The 27,063-nt window shown below is 40.8% G+C and overlaps 1 protein-coding gene across 2 annotated transcripts in view; it reads left to right on the forward strand.

Moving 5' to 3' along the window:
- tmtc1 (transmembrane O-mannosyltransferase targeting cadherins 1) overlaps positions 1–27,063 on the forward strand; it is a 177,747-nt gene that overhangs the window by 131,085 nt on the left and 19,599 nt on the right. For both annotated transcript variants that reach the window (XM_031288168.2, XM_031288169.2), the window contains exons 9-14: positions 5,789–5,956; positions 11,785–11,898; positions 16,481–16,624; positions 22,086–22,194; positions 22,523–22,625; positions 24,634–24,769. In XM_031288168.2, coding sequence (XP_031144028.1) covers positions 5,789–5,956; positions 11,785–11,898; positions 16,481–16,624; positions 22,086–22,194; positions 22,523–22,625; positions 24,634–24,769 — 774 coding nt within the window. The remainder of the gene's footprint in view (positions 1–5,788; positions 5,957–11,784; positions 11,899–16,480; positions 16,625–22,085; positions 22,195–22,522; positions 22,626–24,633; positions 24,770–27,063) is intronic.

Raw genomic sequence — 27,063 nt, forward strand, 5'->3', positions numbered from 1 at the left:
CGGTGTGCACAATGCTGTTCAAAGAGACGTGTGTGTGTGTGTTTATGTGTGACTGAGACATGATGGCAGGGATCAGCCATTATCTAATGAAGTTGAAGTTACAGTGTATACTAGTAGTATCTAACGTTGGCTTTACTATTCACTGGTCCCCTTTACAAATATATATATTTATTTGAAGGTAGGCAATGCTTCTTTTGTAGAATTGGCTTATTTTAAATTATAATGGGAAATGAATGTGTGTACTTTAAACGAATATTACCTGTATCTATCAGATTGAACCGTATCTCATCGTAACGCACCAAATTGTTAAAATTAAGCTATAGTGTGTAGTTTCTGTCTCCCCCATGAAGAATTCTAAGTAATGACAACAAAACTGTCGGCACATCCACATGATACAAGCCTTACGTGACCGCGCATGCGCCCCCACCCCTACTCCAAGCATTTGCTAGTAACCAAGGAGGACACTGAGGATTAAAAAAAAACATGATGGACTCTTCAGAAGAGGTAATTTTGTCCACTTGAGTTTCTGCGCGGAAAGTCGCCGGACGACACAATCTTCTGAACATGGTCATACTGAGAAATCCAGAGAGAGTTGTGTGGAGCTGATAGTCTTAATTACCGTTGTATCAACTCATTTGGCAATGGCTTGAATGTAATGGACGTTCATTAATCAAATCAAAAAGTTATACACTAAAGCTTTAACATCCAATCGAACTGAATCGTTCCAGATTAAAATGTTTCGTCCCTGAACCGTATCGTAGCCCACGTATCTAAATAGTTAGTATCGGATCGTTCTGTAAGGGAGAAATGCAAGCCCCTACTTTTAAATTTCTATTTTATATTTGCGATTCTTAACTTTTGCAGTACTTTTTCTTTGTTTGCTTTACTATGTTTATTGTGCCAATTGTGCACCAAAATGCCAGGGCGTGTTCATTTGCTTCTTGTGTAAGTCTCAGTGGATTGTAGATTCATTTATTCCAAAAATCTGTTCCTTCCAAGAACCGGCAAATCCAGATAACATTACTAACAGAGACAGAACACTGCATTGCAGAGGCATGGGTATGTGGTGACGTTTGCCAAGTTTAAAGAGTGACACAAAATGTATCTTTTTAGTATCAAAAACGTACTCCCTGAACGGTTGAAAGATGGCTGTGAAATCCTGCATGTGTTTTCCTAATTTGCAGTGCGTTGAGCTATTAGGGCTACGTGTTCTACTGTATGTGAACAAAAACTACTACTCTCTTACATACAGTATGTTAGACTCTTGTTTCACATACACTGTTACCCATACTTACATATGGTACTGTACCTTTTTACATACACTATTATCCCCTCTTGCATAAACCATCATGCAAGAGTTATATAATGTGAGTATAAAATGTATAGTGTTAAAGAGAATAGTTCTGTGTTTAGGAGAGTATGATGGTGCATAGGGTACTGTATGTGTGTGAGAGTGAATATTAATCTGTGTAGGAGAGTATGATAGTAAATAAATGAAAGTATATACATGAAAGAAGCTATGGTAGTGTGTGTGGAAGAGTATGGTGTCAAGAGGTTTCAGTGTTGCACACACACACACACACACACACACACACACACACACACACACACACACACACACACACACACGCACACACTGTCCTGTCCTGTCAGTGTAGATGTATTCCAGCTACTGTATACAGTTATTGTAGTGTAGAAGGTAGACTGCAGTTAATTCAAATGCACAGAACTTTAACAGTGTATATATTATGTAGATCTGCATTTGACTTTCACCTCTTCTTCACCCTCATCTATGCTGCTGTGCAGGCCAGTTCTTTGTCCAACAAAGCATCCATTTTTCCAGGCTTTCACACAATATTACTAAATTCACCAATCTAGCTCAACAAGCTGCAATGAAAAATCAAATTCATCAAGTGGGGGAAACACTTAAAATGGATGACAAAAAAGAAAATTGAATAAATGAGTGTAGAAACAATGAATGTGGATACTTCCATTTAGTTGATGAGGGCTCTCTGAATGGTTAAATAAGTATGAACATGATGTGAATTTTATGCTATGACCTTCACAGATCTCAACCCAAACGAACCCCTGGGAGATTTAGGAGGAATATAATTGTAGCACGTCTCGCTGCCACCGTGGGTTACCCTCAGCACAAAGGACAGCCAAGACAAACAATTTATAAGCAGCAGTCTTTATTTTGACTGCTCGCACACTTTAACAGCCTTAATAACGTTAAAAAAAACGTTAATATCAATAGTGACTGAGTCCGTCTGTACAACTGATCCAGAAAAATGCTGAGATCATACAGACATGCTTTTCATGACTGCTCACTCTTTCAATGCTATCAATGGTAGTTTAAAGGAAAATTCCGGTTTTTTACTACATGTAAAGAAGTCTATCCAGAGTAAATCAGTGGTTCCCAAACTTTTTCACATCAAGGACCCCTAAACTGACACAAATTAGACCACAGACCAGGTTTCCCAAATATGATTTTTTTATTCCTCTTTTTAGTCAACTTTAGCATGGATTCATAAACTTACGAGTGCCACTGTATTTATTGATAAACTATCATAAACAACTAGATGTCAAAATGTTATGATGTGGCGCACTCAGTACAGTTACAATACAGTTACTTCCAGTAACATTTGTTTCACAAGAATGTGCAAATTAATTTCATTGTGCTTTCTATGTAATAATGTTTCACATACTGTATGTCCTTCTCTCTCTTTAACATTGGCCTGCAGTACAAATCAGCCAGCAGACGTTAAACAGCTTACAGACACCTCCATTCCTTCTTTTCCACTTACTATCTCTCTTCCATCTTCTCTCACGACTTTGTCTTTCTCTCTCTGGACTGAGCCTTCCTCTAATAATTGCTCTTCTTTCAACCTTATCACTATTTCCAAGTCATGCCAGCCTAAGCCTTCCTTGATAATTTTCTTCCCTTGTTTCCGTTGTTGTTCCGTCAAGGCACATTATTTCAGTGCATTTGCACATGGATGGAAACTCCACTAGTGTGGAAAGAATGAAAAAAACCTTCTTGCTTTAAGCTATCAACTACTGTATGACAGCAAACACAGAGGACATTTACACTGAATTCTTTTACCGTGTGACCCAGGTCAGAGGATTTGAGATATCTCAACCACGAAAGTGGATGTTGAGCAAGCAGAAACATCCGGGTCTGAAAAGTAAAGCCAAGAGGCTCATCAGAGATGAGCTAGGTCTGCGCAGAATCAATCACTGGCGATCGCCGCCCAATGCATGCCAGTTAGATTTGTGTCCGACTTAATCCCGACTTGCTCTGACGTCATGCACACGTGGGCAACGTTAACCTTTCGAGATCACGGCGGCTGCAGGTTTTGGAGCCAGCCGATGCGGTTGTTTTCCACCGACTGCAAGATCCAGGGCATGCTGGGAAACGGCTGGCTCTCAACTGATCTAACAGCTGATTTCAGAATCGACTCAACATGATGAACTTTTATATAAAGTTTTTATTGATTTTGAATTGGAGGGATTTTATTTTCTGTTAGTCTGATTTAAAGGCTTATTCTGTACAGAACACATGTTGTGTGGCTGATAGTTACGTTAAGTCAGAGAGACTAAATCTGTTCAGATTACAGATCATCTACAGTCTGTTATTAACATCAGAAACAGATCGCATGTAGACATTTTGACAGCTACTCTGTCATAATAAAAACCACTAGAGGCTGTGTACATGCTGATATATGGGCATGATAACATTTTATTAAATCGGAATAGGACTTGAGTGGATGTCACAGAGGATGTAAGTGTTTCTGTGACTTCCTGTTTAGACTGACGGCTGCTGGAAATGGCTGGAAACTGTCCGACTTGACTGCGTTCTATCTGCATTCTATCTAATTCACAGCAGGAGGCGACTCCACTGACTCCAAAAACTTGATTCATTATCTCTGTAAACATTTTCATAAAGAGTTTATCTTCTCAATCGCTAGTTTCAAGTCTTCTTCAATACAGGATGATGTTCATTTAGTAAATTATGGTCCCATTTATTTTTTTAAATAGTTGATAAACCAGGGGATGCTTTAGGGGCGTGGCTACACGCTGACCTGTCAGTCAGGACAGAGGCTTAGCAATGCTAACCATGTTAACACTGTGGACATTAAAATAGCTGTGAACTTGTTTTCATGTGTTGTCCATGTTCGTCTTAAACTTTGACCCTCTCACTGTGTTTTTATTTCATCCAAGTTGATTGGAACACGTCACCATAAAATGTCTTGTTCAGCATTCTGCCAACCAAGCTAGCTAGCTACCGCTAGTGTTAGCTGGTACCTTGAGGGACTTTCCCGCTTTAGCATTTAGCTTAGCGCAGCGCCATTGAAATCATACAAAACACTGGCTTAGACTGTCATCAATCATCCTCCCCAGCTCCTCCAAATACCTTTTCATAAAGTTTTTCAGAAGTTCAGTGGGTGCATTTTCCAAAAGAATGCTTTCAGTCTGAAAAATAAAGTTGGTCCCACACTAAACTCACTCAATGTCTTTTAATATTATTTCTTAGATATGTAGGCTACATACCAATACAATTCATGAATATTAACTGAGATACCCCATTATGTTGTGAGCAGTAGGCCTGTGTGTGCTGTTGGCCAAATTGTGTCTAATCTGTCTGTGGTCTGACCTGGGCTGGCACATGTTCACGTTAAAAAGCGTGTGCGTGCACGAGCACTACAGTCACGCACAAAGTGTCCCGGTTTTAGTTCCGGGAAATCTGGTCACCCTAATTTCTGAGGACTATGTTTAACTGCTCCTTAGATCTCTGCAGGGTAAATCCAGACAGCTAGCTAGACTATCTGTCCAATCTGAGTTTTCTGTTGGGGGTCAGCCCTATGTTCCCACAGCCCAATGTTCCCACAGCCCAATGTTCCCACAGCCCAATGGTCCCACAGCCCTATGTTCCCACAGCCCTATGTTCCCACAGCCCTATGTTCCCACAGCCCAATGGTCCCACAGCCCAATGTTCCCACAGCCCAATGGTCCCACAGCCCTATGTTCCCACAGTCCTATGTTCCCACAGCCCAATGGTCCCACAGCCCAATGGTCCCACAGCCCAATGGTCCCACAGCCCTATGTTCCCACATTTCTATGATTTTTCTTAAAGTTAGGCCCTATGTTAGGGTTAGGGTTACATTCCATATGTAGTCCATTGCTACTGGATAATAGGTTGGGTGTAATAGGCTACCAAAGGGAGAAAGGGGGATAAAATCTGATACAAATTTATGAAAAACTAAATGTGGGAACAAAGGGCCTAATTTTGGAAAAAAATCTTAGAAATGTGGGAACTGTGGGAACATAGGGCCTAATTTTCAGTGAAAAAAAATCTTAGAAATGTGGGAGCATAGGGCTGTGGGAACATAGGCACGCTCCCTCCTGTTGCACGACTAAAACTACTTTTGATCGTACACGTTCCACCAAAACAAGTTCCTTCCTGAGACTATTTTGCAGAGGGCCTGTTGCTCCATGCGGCGCTTAGCACCGCCCAAGACGATTCTGATTGGTTTAAAGAAATGCCAATAAACCAGAGCACGTTTTTCTCCCATCCAGGAATGCTGGGTGGACTCGCCAGACCCTCTGCCCCGTCTGGCAATGCAAAACTAATGGTGAAGAGACCAACTCTGAGAGGATATAGGTGTGCAGTAACAGATCGAGAAGGGTTCATGAATAATACCTTTGCCTTTTTTTGTCTCTCCCCCTCCCATCTGTCCTCCTGTCCCCTCACTTACATCCCCCCTCCTCCCCTTTCCTTTTCTAGTATGGGTTACTGTATCCTGGTGGCTCATGGCCTGGGTCGGCTGTATTCGGTGGTGGGCCGTTGGGGCACAACAGTCCTCAGTGTCTCCATGCTGCTGCTGCTCCTGCTCTTCTCCTGGAAGACCGTCCAGCAGAACCACGTCTGGCTCTCCAGGGAGGCCCTCTTCCGGTAAAAAGTGCGATAGAATATGAAGGATATTTATGCAATTTTATGCGATGAAATTGCGGGAACTTGCAAAAACTGGTTTCATCATGGCTTCATCGTGGGGTTTGCAGCTTTTCGATGATGTTCGTGTCGCATAATTACGTCACTTCATAACGTTCCCATGGCAACAGGGGAAAACGGCTGCTCTTGTGTGAAGTAAACGCAACATTTTTCAACTTTCTGCTAAGATATATGTGACTTTTTTGCAACGAAAATGCGGGGATTATGAAATCATGCAAGCCCCGCATATTTTGCACGGAAATCGGCAATTTATGCGGCGAAAGTGCAGTATATTTTAAAAAATGCGGCCCCCGCATAAATATGCAGACTTTGGCTGATTATGCATTGAATTATGCGATCGCATAATCACGTTTTTCTGGAGGGACTGATTAATCATTTGAAAGAGGTGACAAGCTCACACCTCACCTCAGGTCCGGAGAGCGCTGTGCTTTGGTGTGTGTGTGTGTGTATGTGTGTGTGTGTGTGTGTGTGTGTGTGTGTGTGTGTGTGTGTGTGTGTGTCTGTGTGTGTCTATAACAAATGTTTAGGCCCACACACCAACACTGTCAGTCCAGCAAATTTCCCTATAAAATCTGGCAAATCAGTACACAATAGGTGCTTTTAACTGTCCCCAGTGTATAATTGTACAGTGTGTAGTCCCTGTACTCTAATGACAACTATTCACTGAGATTTGCGCTCAGACAATAGTTTGAAACCATTGGCAGTGATGTGTATTGCATCACTGGTGCATGAATGTGCATGTGCACAAGACAAACAAAACAGAGACCCACACATAAACAGTTTGGATGTCCATTGTGAATAAACATAACATACATAAATCTGCTTTGAAATCATACAATATCCTTATAATGGCAGAACTAATGGCAGTTTTACAACCCTTGCACTGGTACAGTGCAAAAACAGCTTAAGAACTGAGCTCATATGTGGAATATTATATTAAACCTGCTGTAAAATGCTGTGAAGCTGCCAGTAATGATTGTTTTTGTTTGTGATAATAACTGTCTCCAGACTGAGGTCATTCTGTGTTGATTGTAATTGATACTTGCAGCAACACAAATGTGAGTCTGTGTGTGTGTGTGTGTGTGTGTGTTTGTGTTGTGGTGGAAGTTTTTCGATGCAGCAGGTGTAGATGTTTTAAAATAGGAAGGTGAAACAAAATAAGGACAGTCGAAGACTAAACCAAGTTAGGTTTTTGTATTTTATTATAAATATATTTGCAATTACAAGAAACACACCTGCTTTCTAATGAAACAGGCCGTTTAAAGAAAAGATGGCCAGGTCAAGTAATCACATGCTCTTTTCATCACATGTCAGGGGAATTGCAGTGCTTGTTCATAAGTCTGTTCCTCTTCGTATACAAAAGACTGTATTGGATCCAGCGGGCAGATTCATTATTATACAAGCCTCATTATTAGACCAAGACTTGATCCTTGTGAATTTATATGGTCCTAATAATGACGACCCAAACTTTTATAATAATGTATTTTTCTTCTCTACAGGGGGCCATAATAATTGGGGGTGATTTTAACTGCACCCTTGACCCAAAACTTGACCACTCTTCAGGCATAGATCTAACTCATGCAAGGGGCAGGAAAATAATTCACCAGTTTATGCAGGAGCTTAACCTAATTGATATTTGGAGAGTAGAAAACCCCGCAAAGAAAGAGTTTTCCTGTCATTCAGCTACACGTAATACTTATAGTCGCATTGATTACTTTATGTCCAAATCGCTTGCTCCTAATGTGAGTGGTTGTATTTACAAAAGTATTCTCATTTCCGACCATGCTTTACTTATGCTTAATTACTCAGCTTCATCTGCTGTCCAAAGAAAAACCCTTTGGCACCTAAAGCCACTTTGGTTACTAAATCCCAAATTCCTTGACTACGTCGGGCAAAATATTGATGACTATTTTCAGTTGAACACAATAGTAACATCTGCCTCAATAAGATGGGAAGCTTTCAAAGCTTTTATTAGGGGTCAAATGATGGGATATACCAGAAATAAATCAAATAAACAATATTTAGAGATTTTGAAGCTGGAAAGGGATATAAAGGAACTTGAATTAGAAATAACTGGTGATAACAATAGAGAAAAACAACGAAAATTAGCAATTCTAAAAGCAAAGTATAACAGGTTATCTACCAATAAAGCCTTGGTAGGCTTAATAAGACTGAAGCAGACCTGTTATGATCAGGGAGAGAAGGCGGGGAAATTACTTGCATGGTGCTTAAAAACAACAAAATGAACGAATTATCACAGAGATTGTGACTGCTAATGGAGACAAATCATCGGACCCTCAAATAATTAATACACTTTTTTAAATCATATTACACACAGCTATACTCATCGGAGTGTTTAGTTACTAATGAATCTCTTCAAGATTTTTTTGGTCAGTTAACGCTCCCTTCACATAGTGAAGAAGCTAAAGCTGATTTAGATACTCCTATCACATCAGCTGAAATTTCTGAAGCAATTGACAAAATGAAAGGGGGAAAGGGCCCTGGCCCAGATGGGCTGCCTATTGACATCTATACATTTTTTAAGAATAAGCTTTTATCACCATTGTTAGATATGTTTGTAGAAAGCCTTAATTCTGGCAAACTTCCACCATCCTTGAGTAATGCACTTATAATTCTGATACTGAAACCTGGAAAATCAGCAACAAAATGTAATTCCTATCGACCAATTTCATTGATTAATTCTGATGCTAAAATAATTGCTAAAATATTGGCACGAAGGCTTGAAAGATACCTGCCTTCTCTTTCTGATCCAGACCAAAATGGTTTTGTTAGGGGACGTCAAGCTTTCCACTGTGTCCGCAGGGTTCTCAATATTATTTATGCGAAGACAGAACATCCTGATACAGCAGTGCTTTCGTTGGACACAGAGAAAGCGTTTGATCGAGTTGAGCATCGATATCTCCACGAAGTACTTGCACGTTTTGGCTTTGGTAATTATTTTTCTAATTGGATTAAAGTTTTGTATAATAACTCGGTCGCATCAGTATTAACTAACGATATTATATCCGAACCTTTCAAACTTTCGAGAGGCACACGCCAAGGTTGTCCCCTTTCACCTCTTCTGTTTGTGATGGCAATTGAGCCCTTGGCTATTGCCATTAGGAGTAATCAGAATATTACCGGCATTAAAATAAATGAGATTGACAACAAAATAGGCTTATTTGCGGATGATATTGTGATTTTTTTATCCCACTTAGAACAGTCACTACATCACTTGTTTAATACCATTACTTCTTTTAGTAAGCTTTCTGGTTACAAAATTAAATTAAATTCAAATCTGCTATTCTTTTCCTTAATCATTCTGAAAGAGTAAATCCCCCAATTCAGACACCATTCAAAATAGTTAGAGATAGCTTCACTTATCTTGGTATTAGAATTACCCCTAAAATTGACGATTTAATAGAGGCAAATTATACTCCAGTCCAGTCGGTTTCTGAATCTATTAATAGATGGTCCATGTTACCAATTTTCCATGATAGGGCGTATCAATATACTTAAAATGAATGTTCTTCCGAAATTTCTCTACCTCTTTTATTCCATTCCTCTTGGTCCTCCTACTCATTTTTTTTCAAAGATGAAAAGCATGTTCTGTAATTTCATTTGCAACAACAGACGGGCTAGATCTTTGCTGTATCTCCCCTATAATAGAGGAGGCTTGAAACTCCCAAACCTCCAATGGTATTATTGGGCTGCCCAACTTACTACTGCCTCTTGTTGGTTCTCACAAGAAACGCCATGTTCCTGGATGAGTTTGGAAAGAAGCATGACATCCCTTCTACCACTCAATTCATATTTATATTCAGCTAACTTAAAAGGATTAAAGACATTAACACATAATCCCTTTGTTAAAAACTCGATTATGGTATGGTATGAGGTTCATAAACATACTGGTGAGTTACCTGTGTTATCTGAATTTACACCAATCTGGGGTAACAGCGCTTTTACACCTGGCAAACATGATATGGGCTTCAAAATTTGGGTAAACAAAGGCCTAAGTAAAATTGCTGATTTATTTAACAATAACATTCTCATGTCGTTTGAAGATTTGAGCCAAAAGTATGATATCCAACCACAACATTTTTTTAAATACCTGCAGATAAGAAGTTATATATTTAAGATACAGAAATCTTTATCTCTACCTACTCTTAGCTGTATAGAAGAAATAGCAACAAATCAACACCCTAAGAGGGGATTGACGTCAAGTTTTTATGCAATAATCATGGATGGATCAGAGAGTAAGAGACTGGCATGGTGTGAGGATTTAAACTCTGCAATCTCAACTGAGGATTGGCAGAAGATTTGCTTAAAATCTCAAACACAAACAATAAATACCCGTTTTAAATTACTTCAATATAAGTGGATAATGAGAACATATGTAACACCAACTCAGCTCAATAAATTCAGCCCCAATAATCCAGACACGTGCTACAAATGTGGTAGAAAGGGCACATTATATCACTGCCTATGGGACTGCCCACAAATCCAGGCTTTTTGGAGGGAAGTAATGGATATGATTTTACATGTCACAGGTATAAAGCTATTATTAGATGCCAAACTGTGTATCTTTGGCATTTTTCCCGTAAATCATAATCTCAGCAAGGCAAATAAATCTATGATTACTTTCTGCATCTTACAAGCTAAATATACCATAGCCAAATCTTGGAAATCCACTATCAAACCAAGTGTTAATGTCTGGCTTGCAGGACTGTCAGACTGTCTTGCACTGGAAAAACTCACTTTTACGTTAAAGGGTAAATATCTCGTCTTTGACAATATGTGGAGATCCTTTATGGTGTTCTTAGAGGGGAGGAAAGCATTGGAGGCATGCTCTCCGTGTGTGTCAACCATCAACAAATGAGTATTGCTATGTATTTAGCATGCGTCTGTTTGTCTTTGCTTAATTTTATTTGATGTGCTTTTCTCTTTGGGATAACATCGGGTTAAGTTAACATTTGGACCACCGGTGATTCTTAAGGATGTCTTATGCTGACTTACTGTGTCAAATATCGCATGTTACAGCCCTGTCACGTTTATGTTTATTTTATTGAAGATGAGCCTTAATGTGACAGTTCTGATTTGCACCTGTATTATTTGTTGTAGTGTGATTATTTTCTGAAAATGAATAAACACACTTGTTGGATAAATATATTTGCAAATATAGGAGTAACACGATTTCACAAAAGGCACAGCAGCCCCGTGTGGAAAAGTGTCTTTAATGAGTGAACAGAAACACTGAGCTTAAATACATCTTCAGAGTGACAGCACACACACACTTGGCTTATTATGACTACATTTCTCAAGACAATCAAAAAACACAAGAGACGTCTTGGAGCCATTTCGCCTCCTTCCCCTTGTACGACTTTCACCCCCCCAGTTGCATCTCAACTGGCATGGGAAAACTGAATCTGCACATAGAGATAGTTGTACTGTGACCTTGTACCTTTATCGGTCTAAACAAGGCCTGTACACATTCGTCTCCAGACTTTGTGTACGCAATCTACATGTGGGAATGAGATAAATTCCCTTCCAGCATTGTGAGAGAAACACAGAGAAAGAAATAAAACAAGAATATTAAGAATCATGCTTGAATGTAATTTTTGCCATCACAGTGTGTGTGTGTGTGTGTGTGGTGTGAGGATCATTTAGTTTGTTGGTTCTCACAATGATGTTGCTAAGATGTCAGCACCTCATTTCTTTCTACTGACCTCATGCCTCCTCCTCCTTCTCCCTCCTCTTCGTCTTTGTTTCAGCTCTGGTATCCAGACTCTTCCACACAATGCCAAAGTCCACTACAACTACGCCAACTTCCTGAAAGACAGTGGCCGGCACCAGGAGGCCATTCACCACTACACCACTGCCCTCAGGTCTGACTCTGAACTCACTGTACTGATCCAACACATTCTAATCACTATTTTCCACAGGGCGCGTCTGCGCTGCGTTCCAGAGGCGGCGTGACCCCCACGAGCAATTGCTTTCATTCAAGTCAATGCTTGATAATCCACCAGCCGCGCCACGGCGCTTACCAGAAACGCGCGTGAAGCCGCGCTTCGCTAAAGATACGCGTCAGGTCTATTTTCACGCGAGATGCAGGCCGTTCAGACAGCCAGGCAGGAAGTGGAACAGCGAGAGTATTCAGTCAATTTACCAAAAGACACCCCCCCAATATTGTATATGTCTCCTCTACAACACCACAAGAGATACAACGAGAGATTCATCTTGGACATGAAAAAACATACATAGACACCGCAGATCTTTTTTTTAAAGACAACTCCAGAAAAGAGAAGGCATGGAGTACTTGGAATGGAAGGTAGATACTAGTTTATTAAACACCTGATTGTTCTGTAAAGTACTTGTAGAGACAATATCTGAGTCGGGCAGCAAGACGCTCCGCTTCTGAGATGCTCCTGATGTGGTATGGCGGAGGACGGAACGAAACCAGAACGCAGCACAGACGCGCCTAGTGGAAAATAGGGGTCAGTCACACAGTACGTGGGCATCATATTCCTGTTTGAATTCTACATAGCAGCTTGTTAAATGTCACTGACTTTGTTATATGTCACAAGGACAAGGTTTCCCTTCATTCACACTCACACCTGATACTTCTCTCATGGTGCCACTGTGGGTTAGCTCTGTTTTTGTGCATATTTTGCGAAAACCCTGAGCATGAAGTCATGTTGCAAATGCTACAAAAACTCTCCCGGAGTCATTGTTCAATTAATGTAGTACACCACTTCACTCTGCTTAAAAGGTCAGCTTATTTGAACTTTAACTCTGTGTACTGCTGATCAGGCTACCGCTGATTGACAACTTAAGCATAGAGGAAGTTTAAAAATGTTTGGTCAAAAGAAAAAGTATTGTACGTCTACATAGTAGTGAGCAAAAAGTACTTTGTAGCAAGCTAGTGACAAACTTCTAGTTTTTATCTAAACACAATCAGATAAAATAATGTATAGTTGCTTAGTTGCTTTTTATAGAGGTCCTCCTAGTGTTTTGATTAGTGAGCCAGAGAAAGGTCAACTTCTATGTAATTTTGCTTAGGACACTGTTACCTCACAAACTAGTTTCACTGTCATTTACATTCAACAACTATGTAGCTACATGCTAGTTACCTGTCTGAATCTGACTTGAGGTGATCACCTAAATCAGGGGTGTCAAACTCATCTTAGTTCATGGGCCACATACACCTAATTTGATCTCAAGTGGGCCAGACCAGTAATCCACTCCAGAAAGATCAGAAACTTTATCTGCCACAGAGTTTCTTGTCAGCTTGATGTTGGCAAATGCAAGTTGCTTCTGCTACAACAGCGTTCTAAGGAAAAAAAAATTATGTTACAGACCCAGGAAAGAGGGGTAATATTCAGAGAAAAAACTAAACCAAAATTCAAGATTAAAGTCATAAATTTACGGAAAAAGAACTCGGATATTCCTGGAGATTAAAGTGGTAATTTTGAAATCGGAATGAATTACTTCTTTGCAATTTTCACACTTTGCAAAGTCATCCAGTGGGCCAGCTTGGATCCTTTGGCGGGCTGGTTCTTGCCCGCGGGCCGTATGTTTGACACCCCTGACACAGATGATTTATCTGGAGCACCACTCTGTGGGTGTTTTTAGCAGAAAAAAGTCAGACATTCATTAACACTTCCCTCTTGTTCTTGTGTAAGAGTACCCTGGATCACATGTAAGCCAATACGCACTAAAGCATGATGAGAAAGCAATTTCTTTTATGAAAACACAGAAGAAAAATGTTCTACAATTATTTAATCATTTCATCATTTTGAAAGTTTATACAAGATGATTAGGTGGAAGCCTAAATGACAAGAAACTTTGACAACTATGACCACACACACGCACACACACACACACACACACACACACATACACACACACACACACACACACACACACACACAAACAAACACACACACACACACACACACACACACATGCACACACACACACAAACAAACACACACACACACACATGCACACACCTGTCTGACTCTTCCGTGCTGCAACACAGTTTGATGGGTATGTGCTTGGATCTAGGTGCTGATGGAGATAGGTGGCTTTAGTGTTTTTTATATATGTCATAATTTGCATAAGACCGCATTGCCACCTTTAAACTAAATCCAACTTTTAATTTAGGTGATAACCAGAATCTGGCGTGCGCTCGCTCAGTGGTGCAGCGCACTATCATTATACAGAAAGGCAGGTGGCACATGGCAAGCTTTTATGCAAATCCAATTTAAAAACAAAAACACGATTCATCAACATACTAGGGTGGGTAAGAACAGAGGCCTGTACTACGAACCAAGATTTGGCGTTAACAAGGTTACTTCAGGTTCAACCCAGGGTTTGTGTACCACGACGCTGGATCACTTGTTACCGGGTTCAATCACCGTGGTAACTTATGCTGAACACCTAACCTGGTTGGGAGCAGGTTATGTTGGAGATTAGAGATCAACCGGTGTAAAAGCACCGCCTACTGACCAATCAATACTCGACTGATAACGGCGTCACCGTTCTTAGAAGATCAGCTGGAGCTCGGTGGGCGGAGAGAGAGAGAGAGAGAGAGAGAGAGAGGGAGGGAGAGAGAGAGGGAGGGAGAAGGAGAGAGAGAGAGAGAGAGAAGGAGAGATAGAGAGAGAGAGAGAGAGAGAGAGAGAGAGAGAGAGAGAGAGAGAGAGAGAGAGAGAGGTGCGCTCAGAAAAGTTAAAACATTTAGAGACCGACAACCCCGTTAACATTCCCTGTTGGGTATCTTATATAATAGAAATATATAGATTTTCAGGGCAGAGAATTACGTATAGACTATTTGTCGGCTTCTTGAGCCGTGTGTTGCCAATACCACATATTGGTTTGAATTATATTTTTATATTTTTTATTTGCTCTCACCATCGCTTCCCACTGCCAGGGTTGCAACTGAAATAATAGGCTAAAGTTTACGGCAGTTTATGGAAAACACAAGTGTAATTATGGTCAGATCTTGGTCCTGACTGATGGAGAAGTGATATTGATAAGCGTTGTGATTTACACATAACAGCGTCAGCTATTTTTTTGCCAGCTTTCCTTCCTGTTTTAGGAAGCAGCGACTGTATTGCTTTTTGCCTGTAAAACCGTGTCTGTGTTCTTCATATTTATGTAGAATTATAGTTTGCTCTTCTTATGTAAAATATGCGGCTCTGGTAGATGTTTGTGATTAGTCATGCTGTGCAAACACCGCCTCTTTTATGTGAACGTGGATTGGGAAACCCTGGGTTGACTGAACTAGTTGTTAACCACCATTGTGACACAGCTTATGCGGGACTGCGGTTGTTAGGTTAGGTGAAGCCGGGTAACTGAAATCAATCCAGGGCATGTTGATCTGGATTCGTAGTACAGGCCTCAGATGTTGCTGTCAGCGCACGCTTCATGATTAGTAGTATGATTAGTTCACTCTTACTCCACAACTTTACTGTTTTGGTTCACTTTCAGCGCTGTTATAGCATCGTCTTCGGCTACAGCAGGCTGCTGTTTTTTTTAGAGAAAAACAGCTGTATAAAGCCACTGTTCCATCCCTGCTCAGCAGCAAACAGCAGACAGACACAGTAAAGGTGCTGATATACTTGATTTTTAACATTGCGTACGTGTGGACAAGCGGCGGCGATGCAAATGGCATTGTTCACATACTTGCCTGTGTACTTTGCGTGTACCTGGAGGATTAAACATATATCCACTAGGGGCAGATCAGGGCCACATCATCCCTGGCCGACACCAGAAGATGTTCCTTGACAACTTCCGAGTTTGCACAATGTAAACAAACGAAAACAAATGTGGCCACAGTTGAGGAAGTTTTGAAAGGGCAGAAAAAGCATCAGCGGCGCCATCGTAAATGGTATGTTAGGCCTTTAAACAGAGCACGTCGTGACAATGGCGAGTATGTTTCTCTCGTTATGCCAATGAGCGATATTGATGACGTCGGATCAGACCGCTAACTCCACATCACTACACACACAGTGAGCCAGTTAGTTCACCATGATATACTGCCCCCACTTTCACGTGCTGAATTGCATCTTGCGGACGCATAGCGTTAATTTCTGAAGACGTGCACAACCTATGCTCCAAAGGAATGCAGGATATGCGTGGCAACCATCTTGCATACGCGAACGCCTAGTTGAAAGCAAGTATATCGGCGCCTTTAGAGACTAGCTGATGAACATAGTGGAGCATATAGCAGCTAAAGAGAACAGAGCTAAAAAGAGAGAATATTGGACACAAACATGACTCCTAATGAATGCTAATGTTACCCCATACCTGATGGATGTGTAGATTATCTACCGTATGCTAACAAGTTCACCACATCAACTGAAAAGATGATAATATGGCAATGTTGTGTTTCAACTTGTTTCCCAAAGTGGCCAAAATGTTCTCCCCTCTGCTGTCTTTTCTTTCCTCCCCTCCTCTCAGGTTATACCCCCGCCATGCCAGCGCCATGAACAATCTCGGCACTCTGACCCGTAACCCAGAGGAGGCTGAGCGCTACTACAGGAAGGCACTGGACACCAACCCTCAGCATAACCGAGCTCTGTTTAATCTGGGAAACCTCCTTAAGTAAGACACAAACACACTCTCTGACACACTAACTAAAAGGCCACTGAACAACAAGACAAAACATTTTATCTCACCACCAGGATGACTCCTTAACAAAAGTCCCTAGCTAAGAGTGTCCTCTTAAATCCCATTTACAAAGCTGTTGAGACCAACTTTGACTGAGGAATTGAAAGATTTTTTAAGCTAATACAAAGAGCGGGGTTGGCCCCGCTGCTATGGATGATGTGATGTTTCATGAAACGTGTGATTGGCTGTCTAGGTCAATGCTTGAATCAGGTCGAATCAGTGCACTTATGTTGAAACACTTACCGGAAATGACGAGCGGGATGTATGTCATGTTCGGCCAATAAGGGTCTCCCAATCAAAACAATAACAAAAGACTCGGTTTGATGACGTCCTGAGGTAGCGTGGGATCATGGGAGTTGTTGTCTTCCCCACCATTGGCGTCATTGCAGTCAGCTTCTCCCGGTTAGGATTCTTTTAAGTGTTCATCGCCTACCCACAGCCTCTGAGTCATTTGTCGTTTACCGTTCTTTATCCATAACAAGGACATTTTCAGCACTGTTTTCACAGCGTTAAGCTGGCTATGTGTTTCCACAGAGACACAGCCCCAGCTTGGCCCTGGCCCGACAAATTCTGCAAATTTTCAGCCCGACCTGACTCAATACCAAACAGACAGAAACAAAATAAAACTATGAAAAGCCGTTTTGGGTCGTCTTTCCACTTTTCCAACCATCACAACTCACTTTAAATGGAGTCTGGTGGGTTTAGCTCTAGCGACTTCAGAGCTGTTTCTGGTTAAACAGAAAGGTCTCAAAGAGGTTTTAAAGGTCTATCTCTGAAGGGATCCTTTCCATAATGTTGTCAGACACTTAGAATATTAATGTGAGCCTGTCCGTGGCAAAACGAGAACTTTTATGAAGGTAAATACAAGCTGGACAATTGTCCTATTAACTTACATTGTAGCTTGTTTCACTGTTTCCGACTGCAGTGATCTCTCTTAATACTGGACCATTGTCAAAGATTGTTGTTCCCATCAGTCACTTAGACACAAAAACATAGGAAAATAGGGACAAGGTTGGAAAATACGGGCGTTACCCTTTAAACTCTCTCCGAATCGCGCTCTCTGTGATGCAATTTCTCTGATACACACAAACAAAACACACACACATACACACTACTAAGAGGTCAATTTATTCTAGGCACGTCCGGAGATTTTAATAATCAATGAAGTTAGGCTGCTGTGCCTCGTGTGTAAATTTGCACAGCATCCCTTGATGTGGAGACACTTGGGAGTCTCATTTCCAGACTGCGGCGCAGAGGCGTATAGGTGCAAAAAAAAAGATAAATTAAATGAGAATGGCCTGACTCGACTCAACTTGCAGACCTCTAGGATATCTATTTACCACAGGAGGTATGAGAATGGCGAATATGTTGGAAGACCATTATTATTCTTGCAATGGCTTGGAAGCTCTTCTGAAGTTGCAGTACAATATGATGGACTCTTAATTTCCAGTATAACACTTAATAAACTCTTACATTTAGGTTACAGAGCTACATTTCCTACTCTCTCCTTCGTGGGTGTCTCTTCAAATTTGGGGAATGCCATGTAATCACTCGTTTAGGACTCGAAACTCAAACTTTAAGACTTGGATTCGACTAGGAACTTGTTGGTCTTGAATTGGAACTTGATTCTGGCCTTTGTCTCAGCTCTTCCACGTGATAGTGGTTTTTAAACCACTTAGAATTCATTACAAGTTACATGAATGCCTTTGAAGTTGTGATCACTGCATCACTGCATTTGCAGTCTTAGAACACAGTTGGTATCAATGCATCGGAATAAAAGAGAAAACCTGTAAACACCAGTGTCTCCCGAATAATATTAATCCTGGGGTTGAAACACTCTGCCAGGTATGTTTTTATTCTGGATGGCTTTCAGGTCTGTGATTAAACTGGAGCTTGTCACCCACATAGATTTAAAATAACAAACCATTATTAAGCTTTAATGACCATAATATATTGCACTAATGATGCAGAACCTTGGAGTCATGGTGTGTCAATGCGGACACAAACAGATATGTTGAACCATAGCCTCAGTACTCAGATGCAAATGAATAGTCAGCGGAACATGTAGTGGCATTAGTCATACTGGAGTCAGAGACTGTAGGGCCTGAAAAATAATGACTCAGTACGCCCCTAAATAGAGTCGTCAATTACCCCGACTCCTGACACCGCCGCTGTAATCTGACAAGCTCTTTATACAGCTGTGGAGGTTTTTGGTTTGTTTATTTGTTATGCGGTCTGAAATTAAATATATTGTTTGTTTTAGCTCCACTACCATCTCTGTGGTAACAGTGGAGCTGTGAGAACAAACAAACCAACTGGGCCCACAGCAGCAGTGTCTGTGTGTGTGTGTGTGTGTGTGTGTGTGTGTGTGTGTGTGTGTGTGTGCGTGCGTGCGTGCGTGCAACAGCGCTCTGGAAGTGGGGGGCTGTCTACAATGAGCCAGAGAGCATTCGGGTCAGTCACCATGCATTTTCCGTCTGTATTTAATGGGAAGTTAAGCATACGCATTGACCCGCCTCACACAGACGTAATCAAACCTCAGAGTTGGTTAGACTCTCACGGGAATGGTAATACGTTTGTTTGTTTGTTTGTTTGTTTTTAGCAACAAAGCTAACGACAGTAAATGTTAATGGATGGTCGATAATGGATAAAATATGGACAACAAGACTATCAATACTTGATCTAAGAGTATGGATTTATTATACCTAAGTCCCCGAAAAGAAGCAGAAGTTCCAGACTGGATAGAAAATATTTTGTACGGGCTACGATCTCTCCAGGGCTAGGAAAGCATCGGAAGCCACAGCTGTTAGCTTTCAGAGTGAGAAGACAGTCACGAGCCGGCGTTAACCGAAGTTATTAAATCATCAATAAACTGCGCATTTTGTTATTGTATATGACAAGCTCGGTCTCAGAGGGTTTAAGCGCATGCACGTAACGTTATAGTAGCCTAACGTTATTTAATAAGGTGACCATTTCTCAAATGAAAACCGGGGGAAATTTGAGTTTAGCAACCAAGATCATTAAACTAGGCCTATCAAATGTTCTTAACTATTAAAGAAAACAGGGAGACAATTCCAACTGTTGTTGTGCTGCAATAAACTGATGTGCAGACATACTGGTAAAATTAGGTACTAGCCTAACTATTTTTTTTCGGATTAAATGATTAAACCTCAGTACGTTAGACCTTAGCCTAAAAACTTAAATTTTTTGAAAAAGTGACCATATGTAGCCTTAATATTGGATACAGTACCATAGACTGTATATTAATGGACTGCGAATGTGTGACGTCACTTATTGGTCTGTGGAGATCTGCTATCCGTTGTCGAGTTTGCCGTTACGGGTGCAGCCATCCTGGTTGAGGATGTGACGATTTTAGAAGAGAGGGAGGAGTGAGGGAGGAGCCCTTACACTCTACGTTACGTTACACACTTTCACTGGCAATCACATCATAGCCACGCCCTAAAACACCCCCTGCTTTATCGTCGATTTTAAAATCAACGAGACCATAATTCAAAATGTGAACATCATTCTGTATTGCAGAAGACTTAAAACTAGCGATTGAGACCATAAACTCGTTATGAAAATGTTTACTGAGGTAATAAATTAAGTGAGAAGTGGGTCACTTTCTCATAGACTTCTACAGAAACCGACCTCCTTTTGCAACCGCACGTCTCGCCCCCTGCTGGAATTCAGATAGAAAGCAGGTTTAAGAAGTCTCCCCCTGCTGGAATTCAGATAGAAAGCAGGTTTAAGAAGTCTCCCCCTGCTGGAATTCAGATAGAAAGCAGGTTTAAGAAGTCTCCCCCTGCTGGAATTCAGATAGAAAGCAGGTTTAAGAAGTCTCCCCCTGCTGGAATTCAGATAGAAAGCAGGTTTAAGCAGGTTCTTCTTAGGCAGAGTGACAAACTTAGACGAATGCCTAGACAGCTGCGTTCCCATGGATTCTGATTGGTTGAGGTTAGGCACTGACCTCGAGCAGTTAAAGAGTAACTCTCGCCAAAATGCAACCTAGGGTCTTTTTGTGAATGTACCCGAGTCAAACTTTTGTTTAAAAGCATATTTAGGACGGAATCGCCACTTTTAAGATTGACCGTATTTTCGTTTTTCGGTCAAATGGCCTTTTGAGTGGGAGTGCTAGCGGCACTTTTATGCTAGCCTCAAAATAGCTATTTTTAAACCACTAAGAAGGCTCGACACAACATGAGACAACACTTGGTCCAAGTATCACCAGGGGCTCTACACCTTAACGAAAGCATTGACAACATTGTTTGTGTTCACAGAGTTTACTAAAAAGAAAGGTTTTGAACAACTCACCGTAGCTCTTGTTGTTTCCGGCCGCAGCCATTTTATCAGTCAAAAATAATTGATTTCCGAATGCAACATAACAGGGAGGAGAATAAAGATGGAAAGCTCCTAAAGCTTAGTTCCATATAAATGCACGGATTATTTCTTGTTTTGTCGTTATTGAAAAACAGTATTGACCTCGTACTTGAAAAAGGAGCCTCATATGGAGTCCATTCATTCGCATTCGGATATCAACTCATTTTGACTGCTGAGGTGGTAGCAGCCGGAAACAACAAGACCTACGGTGAGTTGTTCAAAACCTTTCTTTTTAGTAAGAGGCGAGTCTTGTCTAGAACTGCAGTGGGTTCCATAATAAAAGCACACTGTACAGCTAGAGTAGCTTGGAAAATAGTGATATGGGGCACTGAATTTAATGAATTTACTGTTTATCAGACTGCAAAAGAGACAAGAATTAGCACGCTAGTGCACCCCACTGCCCCTCCGCCCCATTCTCTCCCACTTGGAGACTACTTCGCTGGGATGAGAGTGGATGGCAGCTCCGGAGATGAACCTTCACTTAGCGCCTCAAACTTTTTGTATTCAGCCAAGTCTAGTCTTGCATTGCCAGACCTTCCTCCACAGCGCTGCGGAGGAGGGTCTGGCTAGTCCTCACAGCATTCCTGGATAGGAGAAAAACGTTCTCTGGTTTATTGGCATTTCTTTAAACCAACCACAATTGTCTTGGGCGGCGCTGAGCGCCTTACAGAGCAACGGTGCCTCTGCAAAATAGCCTTGGGAAGGAACTTGTTTTGGTGGAACATGTGTACGTTCAAAAGTTGTTTTAGTCGTGCAACAGAAAACTCAGATTGGACAGATAGTCTAGCTAGCTGTCTGGATTTACAAGGTAAGGTAACGGACATCCGGCCTAAATGAGGGACATTCAGCGGCATTTCCGGTGGCACCTGAGCAATCCCGGAAGTGGAACATCTTTTTGTTAACCCTATCTCCTCCCACGCTACTGAAAAAAATCCTAGAGGGAACGTTGGATGATGATGATAATGATCATGATGAGATTGATGATAACATTGCTGATGATGATGCTGTGTTCCAGGTCCCAGGGGAAGGAGAAAGAGGCTGAGACTCTGCTGAAGGACTCCATACACTTCGGCCCACATTTTGCTGATGCCTACTCCAGTCTGGCATCCTTCTATGCTGAGCAGGTGAAACATCCAGAAAACACAAAGGGGACCCCCCCCCCTCTCTCTCTCTCTCTCTCTCTCTCTCTCTCTCTCTCACACACTCACACTCACGCACATACAGTATGTACCTCACTTGACTTTGGTGCCTGGAGGCGTGTTGTAACTCATCACTACTTAATAACTCCTGAATCAAATTAACTTTAGCTGTAGATAATTAATCTCTCTGTAGGCAGCAATAAAGCAGCATTAGAGAAGCCTGTTCAGTTGTACACACTCCAGCTTCCTGTAACCTCGGTCTAGTTCATTCCTGTTTTAATCCTGTATTCATTTTATCTGCATTCTCCCACAGAAACGCTTTGCTGAAGCCAATGAAGTGTATCTAAAAGGTATAGAGAACTGTCCAGACAGCTCCGACCTGCATAATAACTACGGAGTGTTTCTGGTGGATACGGGTGAGTTGAATCTCGTGGCTCTCTGGCCCCGGGGCTGCTGGGTAAACACAGCGTCCCATTACCACTATAGTCTTCTACTGCACAGAACGACATACACAGGTTTACCTTAACAAAAGGATTGAACCACTGCCTACATGTTGAGTTTAAACTGGCTTTTTTAAAGGGCTGTGCAGGTTTTGACTGATGAGATGATACCTCGCAGGGGTTTTATCTTGATGAATTTTGATTTGGCCCATTAACAACCTAAGCTTAGCCATACATTTCAGCCATAGATTTTAGTTCCTTTTAGCCAATTATAAAACTTGACGTGCAGCGTGAGAATTATATCTTGCTGCGGAGATCTTATGCGTCAACAGTCTGTACAGTCTGTAAGTTCTCATCATGATAAAAAGAACTGTTTGTTTGTACATTTACACTCAGTGGTCACTTTATGAGATGCACCTGTACAATTTAATTAATCATAAAGTGTTATGCAATTTTGCCAGTTTACTTTTAAGATGCCTATAATGTTCAGTATTTTTTTTACAGTGACATAGAGGTGTCATTCCAAGCAGAAAGACTGTGGGTGTTTATTTAGCCAAAAATGAGAAGAGGCAAAGCAACATGAACTAAATGTGGCCCTAAAAGAGATAAAGACATCAGAACTGAATGATATAACGTCACTAATGACGCATGAGGGGAACATATACACTGCAGGGTTCAACGCTAATTTTATTTTTTAACTCGTCCGGTCGGGCAAGTAAGAAAAATACTACATTTAACACTACATAGTCTGTATGCTTCTAACTCAATATTAACTATGCAAATAATCTTACAAATTTAACTGCAAATTACACAAAGTGCTCTCTTGCCAAACTTTGCTGTAGCAGGTATTTGTTACAGTCTAAGTCAGTGATTCCCACCCAGGGGTACGTGTACCACAGGGGTACTTTTGCAGTTGCCAGGAGGTACGTGTAAAGATTGTTGAGTAGCTAATTTGAAAATTGGATTAACTAATTTCATTTGTTTAAAAGAATATATTCACATATTAACTAATATTAAGTCAACTGTAACACCTGGGCACTACATGTTGCAGTGATGTTAAGAGTGCGTTAGCTAAAAGTAACGTTAATAGATAGATGGTTGAAACATTCTTTTACTCCATGTAGTCGTAGTATGATTCATTCATTCATTCAACCTTTATTTATACTGGAGAAATCATTGAGGGGCTCATATACAATGACATCGAGACAATTTACGAAGACAAAAACAAAACAACACACATCACAGAAAAGAAGTGACACCTTCATTTTTCCTTGTTGTTATGGAAACGACAGGTCTAGCTACTCCGCTTGTCATTGGTCGGCTGTCAAAAAAACGCTTGACGTAGGGTTTTTTTTTCAGAAAATGTGAACTTTTTTCAACTTCAAAAAGACGCCCTGAGCTGCAGAAAAAAAAGTCGGCAGTGGCGTTTAAAAAAGCGCTCAGGACTTTTTTGAAAACACGGTTTACTCCATACAGGATTATAATGTAAAACAGATGCGGGCAGCTTCAAAAAGACGCCAAGTGTGAGCATAGCCTAAGAATAAAGTTTGTTTTGTGTTTTTTTATCAGCGCAATACACATTTATGTATAGTATGAGAAGCACTTTACCAGAACTTATTATAATGGGACATTTTTACCAAATGCCATGTATGAATGATTGTGTTATTGTTATCATCATAAACACTGAATACTTTGAATGTTTTACAACTCTGTAGAATATAAATGAACAGGAGCAGGGTTTCAATTTGTAAAAATCTGGTCACATACATTTGACAGATATTCCTTTTATCTAGCTCCTGTCTCACTTCGCTCACATCCTTTGTTTTTTCTTGTACTTACTCTATCCTTCTTCTCTTTCCCTCCTGCATGTTTCTTATTTCTTTCCTTATTTCTTCTTAATTCCTGCCTTATACTGTTAATTCCTTCATTCCTTTCCTCCATCCTCCCACTTCCTTTCCTTCTTCCTTGCTCTTGTGTTCCCCAGGAGAGGGTGAGCTGGCAGCCGCTCACTACCAGCAGGCTGTTAGACTCAAACCAGCACACTACGTTGCCATGGTGAACTTGGGCCGCCTGCTCCGATCATCCAACGAGAATACAAAAGCTGAGTCTTGGTACAAAAGGTGAGTAAAATATGATATTTCAGCAGCATCGTATTTCTACTCAGGAAGGCCTGGAGCACAAATATTTATCAGCTGCAAGGCTACTTTACTTTACTGCTGTGTAGTTGACCGTCACCTTTGACCTCCCAGAAGAACAGTTATTACATTACAAGTTTTTATTTAATCCAAAACCAATTAAAAAAATGGGTAGATGGCTAATTCACAACATTAAAGTCATCAATGAATTACACCCCAACAGTATGGGAAATTAGTAAATCAGAATATAGCATATTATAACTAGGGCTGGGTATCTTTAAAAAATATTCAATATCGTTACCGATACCAATACTGTGACTTTGACACCAGTTCCTAAAAGATACCTTTTTCGATACCAATTTTATAAAATCCATTTTGACAAAAAGAAATTACAACATTACAGCACACTTTTTTTATTTTTTAGCTACTATGTTAGCATTTCTGTGTAACATAGAGTTTTTACAACGTGTAACGTTAGACAGCCAATCACAGACATTAGATCTTGGTAGAAGCATGCTGCATGCTGATTGGCTCACTGACTCTGATGAGATTTGCTCCTTAGGTATTGAAATTGGGTATTGAATGACAAGGCATTTTTCGATACTCAATACTTTAGAGGCAATTCAGTCTGTGCCTAAAAAGTATCGAATTCAGTACCCAACCCTACTAAAAACTCACTCTTTTTTATTGCTTTTCAAATGCAGTTTCCATTTGTCTATAATCTACTTCTGTACTGAACGCACAGAGATGTCATTGAAATTGATCTTTTCATTTAACTCCGGGCAAGAAAATACTTAGGTATAATGACAAAAACAGTCAAACAGAGACTAGACTCCTCATTCATGTTTTACTACCACCTACTAAATACACACTCAGTAGTTTCCTCTGCAGTGATGCATCATCAGTGGCATGCGCACAGTAGTTTTCACATCTGTAAAATGTAATGCTTTGCAATGTGGAATAATTAGCAGAAAGCAGTGTCCAATGGCCATGTTGTGTTGCCTTGTTGGAATGTTTAAGGGCACCGAAAACTGCTCTGAACTCAGACATTCAAATAAAATGGCAAAGGGTAAATGTAGTGCACTATATAGTAATGTGTAGTGCTTTTGAACACAGTCTCTTGTCTGTACTTGTGTTCTGTTGTGAGCCAGGCCTCTGCAGCTGTCACTTTGTCACCAAATAAAGTGTGAAATTAATCATTGAGATGTATTGGATTGTTCATGCCTGCTTGAAAAATGCACTTTCACATTTTGGGAAATGTGACGACCCTAGCTTGGTAGAACAGGCAACTCAGGAGCCCCTATAATTTACTGGTGCCACTGATCTGTCTCTGTAGCATTTTGAAAATAAGATAGAATTCCTTCTGGAAGATGAACTTTGGTCTAAGAGTTTCAATCTAATAATAGTTGTTGCCAAACTGGATTGTCTGAAGGTTAAATTAATGTTTAATGTACAACAGTGCTGCCTCTGTTGACTTTTGGCTCCTAATATGTACACATCTGACGCATAGACTGTAAAAGTTTGCCAATGCGGAAGTGCCTTAAAGCTGCATTATATCTAATTTCCAGCAGGGGGCAACTCCACTAGCTCCAAAAAGAAGTCTGTTTCTATAGAAGTCTATGACAAAACATTTTCATGATGAGTTTATGTTCTCAATCGCTAGCTTCAAGTCTTCTTCAATACAGCATGATGTTGATTTGTGTAAATTATGGTCCCATTGATTTTAAATATAGACGATAAAGCAGGGGATGCTTTAGAGGCGTGGCTACACACCGATCTGCCAATCAGGACAGAGGCTTAGCAATGCTAACCATACTAACACTGTGGACATTAAAAGAGACCTGAACTGGTTTTTGGGTGTTGTCCTTGTTTTCATCTTAAACTTTGTCTCACTGTGTGTTTTCACTTCATCAAAGTTTATTGGAACATTTTGGTCAACTAAAAATGTCTTGTTCAGCATTCTACCAACAAAGCTAGCTAGCGCTAGCGTTAGCTGGTAACTTGATGAATGTCTCCAGTACCCAGAGGTCTGTGTTTACCGGCCGGTAAATCTCCACTGGATGACTCGCTTCAGAAGGGTTGAAAAACTGCACCTTTCCCTCTTTAGCCTTTAGCTTAGCACAGCATTCAAACCATAACAACACTGGCTTGGCCGCATCATCCTCCCCAACTCAACCCTCTCATCAAAAATCATTACATCAGGTTTCAAAAAACCAAGATGGCGACAGCCAAATTGCCAAACTCAAGTCTTTAAAACAGTAGTCCAGAAACCAGTGGGT

This window comes from Sander lucioperca, chromosome 20 (genome assembly GCF_008315115.2).
Source record: "Sander lucioperca isolate FBNREF2018 chromosome 20, SLUC_FBN_1.2, whole genome shotgun sequence".
Classification (NCBI taxonomy): domain Eukaryota; kingdom Metazoa; phylum Chordata; class Actinopteri; order Perciformes; family Percidae; genus Sander; species Sander lucioperca.